This window comes from Sinocyclocheilus rhinocerous, unplaced genomic scaffold (genome assembly GCF_001515625.1).
Source record: "Sinocyclocheilus rhinocerous isolate Xijiao unplaced genomic scaffold, SAMN03320098_v1.1 scaffold5720, whole genome shotgun sequence".
NCBI lineage: Eukaryota > Metazoa > Chordata > Actinopteri > Cypriniformes > Cyprinidae > Sinocyclocheilus > Sinocyclocheilus rhinocerous.
The window spans coordinates 64,494-71,356 of NW_015661855.1; the positions used below are offsets into that span (position 1 = coordinate 64,494).

A 6,863-nucleotide genomic window follows, 5' to 3' on the forward strand; every position below is an offset into this window, starting at 1 on the left:
TGCTCTGCAGTGAATGGGTGCCGTCAGAATGAGAGTCCAAACAGCTGATAAAAACATCACAATAATCCACAAGTAATCCACACCACTCCAGTCCATCAGTTAACATCTTGAAGCAAAAAGCTGTATATTTGTAAGAAACAAATCCATCTTTCTGGCAAAAATAAAAGTCCTCCTAGCCATAATATTGGTTTCTCCTAGTTAAAAAGGCGTCTTGTCTGAATCAGGAGAGAAATATGCACAGATCAAGCACCGTTTACAAGCTGAAACGGCTGTAAACTTTAAAGCTTTTGTCTTCTCCAGATGTTAACTGATGGACTGGAGTGCTGTGGATTACTTGTGGATTATTGTGATGTTTTTATCAGCTGTTTGGACTCTCATTCTGACGGCACCCATTCACTTGCAGTGAGACACTGATGCAATGCTACATTTCTCCAGATCTGATGAAGAAACAAACTCATCCTGATCTCGCGAATGTTCTTTTTTGTCTGAACTATTTCTTTAAATGATTGTGTTCAGTACCTCCCAAGCACTGTATCCGGGTAAGCTGTGAATACCGCCGGATCCACCACAAAATGAGTCCCGTCCACTACTAGTGTGACCCGGTCATGTGACAAAGGGCGTGGCTGTGCAGGCCACGCCTCCTTTGTGACATCAGCCCCGCCCCCTGCTCCAGCAGTCACCCTGCAGGCTGTAAATTGAGACGTTAAATCGCTTTTTGAGATTGTAGAAATCAGTTTTTCAGTTCTGGAAGTGGTGTTTTTGGGTGTACCTGATTGGGACAGGCATGCACCACCTGTCGCGTGCTCCTCCGTCATGATCTTCTGGACGCCTGCAGACCGGTAAGACAGTCCATATGGTGAACAACATAATATTTTAAACTCCTTAAGCTCTGTCTGACTGACTCATGGGTCCAGCTTAACCCCACAGACACCCGGTAACCCTTTCCAAACCTGCTACAAACATGTTTATGCACAGCAAATGTGACCCATTTAAATAATAGGCTAATGAATAAATGATGTTATTTAAAGACAAGTAAACAAATGATCATGGTCATCAATATTATCACGGTATTGGTAAAATGTGTTGGAAATGTTCAAGTACTCATGCACACAAATGAAATCATGAGTTTTATGTCGAAAAACCAACACGCAACTTAGCAGCACTTTTTGTTTGCATGAACATTACATTTACATTTAGTCATTTAGCAGACAATTTTATCCTAAGCGACTTATAAACGAAGACAACAGACGCAATCAAAACCAACAAAAGAGCAATAATATGTAAGTGCCGTGATAAGTTAGCATAAGGCAGTACACACAGCAACGTTGTTTTTTTTATAATAGGCTAAATAAAAAGAAAACAAGTAGATAGAATAGAGAGTGCTAGTAGAGGGTCAAGTATAGATGTGTTTTTAGAAGATGAAAATACGCTGTTAAATATGTTTGTTTTTAATTAAACTTAATCAAACTGCCAACCAGCTTGACACCATAGTACAATAATAGCATCTTATTTAATACCATAGTACTTTGCTATATTTAATAGCACCGAATACCATATTCTTGAATTCTAAAGTGCTTTATTAAATTACTTTGGTACATAGTAATCATGGTACTAACAATATACTTTACCACTTAAGTTTTTTTTAGTGTGGTGCAAGGGAATGAACAGACTTATTTAATTTATGCAGATAACCAGTGATAAATTATAAATAATATAAAGTCCCTGATAGCACATGTACATCACGGAAACGTCTATTTGACGTCTGCAAGACGTATTTTTTAGAGCGTTTGTTCATATATATGTCTATAGGACGTCTCCCATCAGATGTCAAATAGGCGTTTAGAAGATGTTTATGATTTATAATGTACGTAAAACTGACATCGTACACGGACATCTTTCAGATGTTTGTACACAGCAGATGCTTTATGAAGCTTTTACTACAAATACCGTGGTTAAACTGTGGTTAGTGTAGCAAGACCATGGTTAATTTGTGGTACCAAGGTTTAACTATAGTAACCATGATTTTTTGGTTTTATTTATAGTAAACCCTGCTGAAAAAACCAAAACAATAGACACCATCACAAAATGTGTAATGGGTTTACTGGTTATAATGGGACTTGTTTTGGTTTTAATGGAAACTGTAATGGACCCTGTGGTCATTGGTCACCTTCTATTGGTGGCTTGTTAAAACCAATAAATCCTAATGAAATATGTCCCAAAATACACTACATTAAACCATTTTTTAAATAGTTTTAATGGTTAAAAGTTGGTTTGTAATGGTATTTGTAGTGGAAACCATTAGAATTTTCTGTGATGGTTCTATTGTTTTGTTTTTTTTCAGCAGGGAAACCATGGTTAATTTTCGTAAGGGTTAAACTTTTATATATATATATACATTTCTATTTTCATTAACCTATATAATAGTTGTTAGTTACTCACCGGAGAGTCTGCGTTCAAAACACTGAGGATCCTCCCGCACGAAGACACCGGAGACGCGAGACAGCGGCTGCTGCGCGCGGATTAACCGACGGTTAATCCGACGTTAATCACGTGACGCGCAGGGCGGGAAGCGCGCGCTGAGCTGATCTGATCTCTGAGGGCTAACGTACAACAGCGGTTAAAACGAGTCAAAGTTGACGGGTTCGTTTAAAAGTGGGTCACGAAGACATATAAACGCTTAGGCTACACGCAAGTGCTAGTCTCTTTGTGTTCGTATCGTTTAAGCTGCATTTATTTGTCCTTTCGCGACGCGAAATATAACTTGCCGCGAGACGGTTGTCTTGAAAATGATATTAAGACAACACAAACTGTTAAAATAACTTAATCTTTAATAATAAGTAAATACACGCCATGGCAAACAGGTAAGTTGACCGTTTTGTATTAAACTATGTTCAGTTCATGTCATAATGTCGAGAAATGCTATAGTAGGCTATATTCACATCAAGTTTAATCACAGTTTTAAATCCAAAGCATTGCAAAATCACCTTAGAAGAGTCACTTTTCAGAAGTGTTTTGTTGGAAAATATGTTATAAATTAAGTGTAGGCTATATTTGATTTATTATTATGTATATGTATATATATATAGGGGAGAGCGGGGCACAACGTAACACTTTTTGACTTTCTCAGTTTGCGTAAATCCACATGGGGTTCAGAATATAATTTTTTTATCCGCAGTAATTTCACGCTTGTTTAGTACAAATATGTCACTTTGTTTCATAATTACAGTGTATACGTTTTCTTTATTTACGCTCAAAAATTGGTGAAATGTGACAACATGCCCCGTAGGTGGGGTACATCGTAACATCTGAGGGGCACGTTGTAACATATGACAGCTTAAAATGTTATCTGATTGCATGAAAAAATATACAAGACAAACTAAAATATTTTGTCAATAAAATAAAAAAAATAAAAATAAAATAATGCCGTTTTTTAGAATTAAAAATAATGTGATTTTGGAGTTTGACAATGAACGCATTGCAACCATGTTTGGGACGGCCCAGAAAAATGCGCAAAAATGCTTTACATGTCTTGAAATAATAATTTCTGAACATTAAACATTGACGTTCAGTCTTTATTCACCCGTTTCTCATCGTTTCTCATTAAAATTCATTAAATAGTGTGAATTACATCACTAATGTCACAGAATAGCATAGTTTAATAATAGCGGGGCACATTGTAACACAGTGTTACAACGTTTCCCATCTGCGCAACTGGAATTAGTGTCTTCTGCTAGTTATCAAAGCATTAAAAAACGATCTAAACTGATAAATAACAGATTGGAGATTAAAATAATAGCAGATTTGTCTCATTTTAAATGAATAATAAAAACGGAGACGAAAAATTTACTTAAACCAGAATTTTAATTTTACTATGGTAAAATGTTGTTCAGCGATATCTTCAAAAGATTTTTTAATTTTGGCGCACTTTTTTTCTCTATATAGTGTTGATATGGTAACTAATAAATACTGTAAATTTTGTTATGCTAGCATGTCTGGAAATATTCAAACCACGCGTGTTACAACTAACCCCGCGTTACTTTGTGCCCCGCACTCCCATATATATATATATATATATATTTCCAACCCATTAGCAGTCCTTTCACTTATCATTAGTATTATTATTTATTTATTTTGGATGATTTAAAAAAAAAAATCTTCTGCAGTTCTGGCTCATGAAACAGTCCTCACAGTTATATCAGAGTCCCGATGATGACCCGTTAATGTCTTCTCTCTGGCTTGGCCTTAATTACTAGGGCTGGGTTTTGACACAAATTTCATGATTCGATTCGATTCTCATTCACAAGCTTGTGATTCGATTCGATTCAATTCAATATCAGTTAATTTGGATACATATCAGGTACAGTACATGCCTAATTTTCAAAGAAAAATAATCTCTCAACTAATGCTGTAAAATATACACGAGTCAGTTGGTACTACATTACTATAATATTGAAGGTTAAAATTGACTGATTTGTTAAAATTTCACTTAATGTAGTTTTTAAAATAATAAAGTTACAATTACATAATAATATTTCTACTTCAGTTCTTTTTTTTAAATATAAACATAATGGTGGCTGTCATAAAAACTTGATTTATTCAAACATTAAACATTGAAGAACAGTAAAATTATAATGAATATGTTATATGGTGGCTATTTAGATTATTACAGTTTATTTTTCTAGCTGACTAATGAGTTTATGGTCACCGAATATGTTTTTCTGAGGTAAATGTGACGTTACGTGAGATTGTTTACAAGCCGTTATATTGACGTCTTTGCGCGGCTGAAACACTGATTGAGCGATTACATGAGATTTTTACCCAGCCCTATTAACTCCGCTCTACCAGACGCCTCTGATGATGGTTACACCTGGCAGTGTGTATTATCTGGACGAGACACAGGCGTCTCCCTCTTCCTGGACACACACTGTCCTTTACGTTTGTTAAGAACGGCTGCTGATTTCCGCTCCAGCACGGCGAGATCCACGTGAAGGGCCTCGGCCATCTCTGCCTTCGTCACGGACACGAAACGCCAGTCGCTGGCAAGACTCTCCAAACCTCCGGCGGTCAGAGCCTCCTGGATGAGGAACTCCGCTGCACTCACTGGACCGTGCTGTCTGGATGCACTGATGCATGATGGGAAACGGAGTTCACGTCTGCTGGAAGATGAGAGGATACGCATTATCATCACTTTTCACCTTCCAGTCTATTTCTAATGGATAGCATCACGTCCCACCCTACATTTTTTTCCCATTTAATATCCAGTTGAAAAATGACGTTACGACGCGTAAAATGCGTTACGAATGCAATTTTTGAGTTGATTTTAAAGCTGCGGAGAGCAGTTTTGATTGATTGTAGTATTTAATGATGTTATTTTTTACATTATTTCTCATTTAAAACCTTTATCTTCTTAATACGCATTTGTCTTTGACTTCATCATGATTGCAAAGAAACAAATTCTTTCAGCAAACGTAATAACTAGTTAAGGCGTTATTTTTGTTATTTCTCATTTAAATAAAAAAATGGCGCCTATTTACCTTCTTAATACACATTTATCTTTGTCATAATTGCAAAGAAACAACATCTTTTATTGTGTAAAAACTTGCTAAAATTATATTTCGTTAAAGTCACGTTACGTTAAAATCAGCCTGAAATCAAAATGAACCCTATTTACCTTCTAAACACATATTTATCTTCATCTTCCTCATGATTACAAAGAAAAAAGTTATTTTGTTAAATGTAATAACTTGCAAAAGTGGTATTTTTGTTGTTTTTAATTTAAAATCAACCTTATTCATGCAAATAAAAGAATAATTCTTAATACACCGTTATCTTCGTCGTCGTCACTGCAAACAAATAAATTCTTGCTAAAGCATTATTTTGTTATTTTTAATTTAAAATCAACCTGAATACACATATTTTATGTCATAATTGCGAAGAAACAAATTTGTTTATAAAATGCTATAAAAAACTTTTGCTAAAAGTCTATTATTTTTACATTGTTTCTCATTTACTCCGTTTACCTTTAAAATACCTTTCAAATTTATCTTTGTCGTCTTCATAATTGCAAATAAACAAATTATTTAATCACATATAAGAGTCTTAATCAAATATAAGAGAGAAAAATTGCTTCATTAAATATAATAACTTGCAAACGTGATATTTTTATGTTGTTTTTAATTTATAATCAACCTCAAATCTAAATAAAATCAAAAATTAAGAAGGTTAAATGGGGTTATTTACCTTCTTAATACACATTTATCTTCGACTTCCTCATAATTGCACAGAAACAACGTTTTTTATCAAGTGTGATAATTTGCCAAAGCATTATTTTTGTTATTACTCAAAATTGATACCATTTACCTTCTTAAAATGCTTTTCTTTTTGTTAATCTTCATCATAATTGCAAAAAAAGTTCTTCCGTCAAATGTAACATTGAGTGTTATTTTTATGTTATTGTTTTTTCTTCGCTCTCACCTCTGTCTGGCTGTGTTATTATTGGTGTTGGTGTTATTATTGGTGTTGGTGTTGGCGTGGTAATGAACATATGCAGCCGAGGCCTCCGTCTCCTCCGCTCTGCTGTCTGCGATCTGTAGGGGGCGCTGGCTGGTCACTTGGGTGGCCATCGGGGTTCCTCTCTCCATCGTGAACCGATCCACATGGTTTCCAAACAGGCCGCCTGCTCGCTTTTGAACAGAAGAAGAGAGAGGTGAGATACAGCTGTACAGCACGTATTAAAGGGGTCATATGATGCGATTTCAAGTTTTCCTTTCTCTTTGGAGTGTTACAAGCTGATTGTGCATAGATAAGATTTCTAAAGTTGCAAAGACTAAAGTCTCAAATACAAAGAGATATTCTTTATAAAA

The 6,863-nt window shown here is 35.3% G+C and overlaps 2 protein-coding genes across 4 annotated transcripts in view; both read right to left on the bottom strand.

The window, feature by feature from the left end:
• Window positions 1–1,281, bottom strand: part of kctd20 (potassium channel tetramerization domain containing 20) — a 7,703-nt gene extending 6,422 nt beyond the window's left edge. The window contains exons 1-2 of the mRNA XM_016536149.1: window positions 770–1,281; window positions 520–688 (exon numbers count right to left, since the gene is read on the bottom strand). Of these exons, the coding sequence (XP_016391635.1) occupies window positions 520–688; window positions 770–815 (215 nt within the window). The 5' untranslated portion in view covers window positions 816–1,281. The remainder of the gene's footprint in view (window positions 1–519; window positions 689–769) is intronic.
• A 3,536-nt stretch (window positions 1,282–4,817) lies between these two features.
• The window catches only part of LOC107726523 (dihydropyridine-sensitive L-type skeletal muscle calcium channel subunit alpha-1-like), an 11,747-nt gene continuing 9,701 nt past the window's right edge, over window positions 4,818–6,863 (bottom strand). For 2 of the 3 annotated variants that reach the window (XM_016536143.1, XM_016536142.1), the window contains 2 exons: window positions 6,475–6,683; window positions 4,818–5,156 (listed from right to left, as the gene is read on the bottom strand). In XM_016536143.1, the coding sequence (XP_016391629.1) occupies window positions 4,862–5,156; window positions 6,475–6,683 (504 nt within the window). In that variant the 3' untranslated portion in view covers window positions 4,818–4,861. The remainder of the gene's footprint in view (window positions 5,157–6,474; window positions 6,684–6,863) is intronic. The other variant, XM_016536144.1, reaches the window with a different exon arrangement.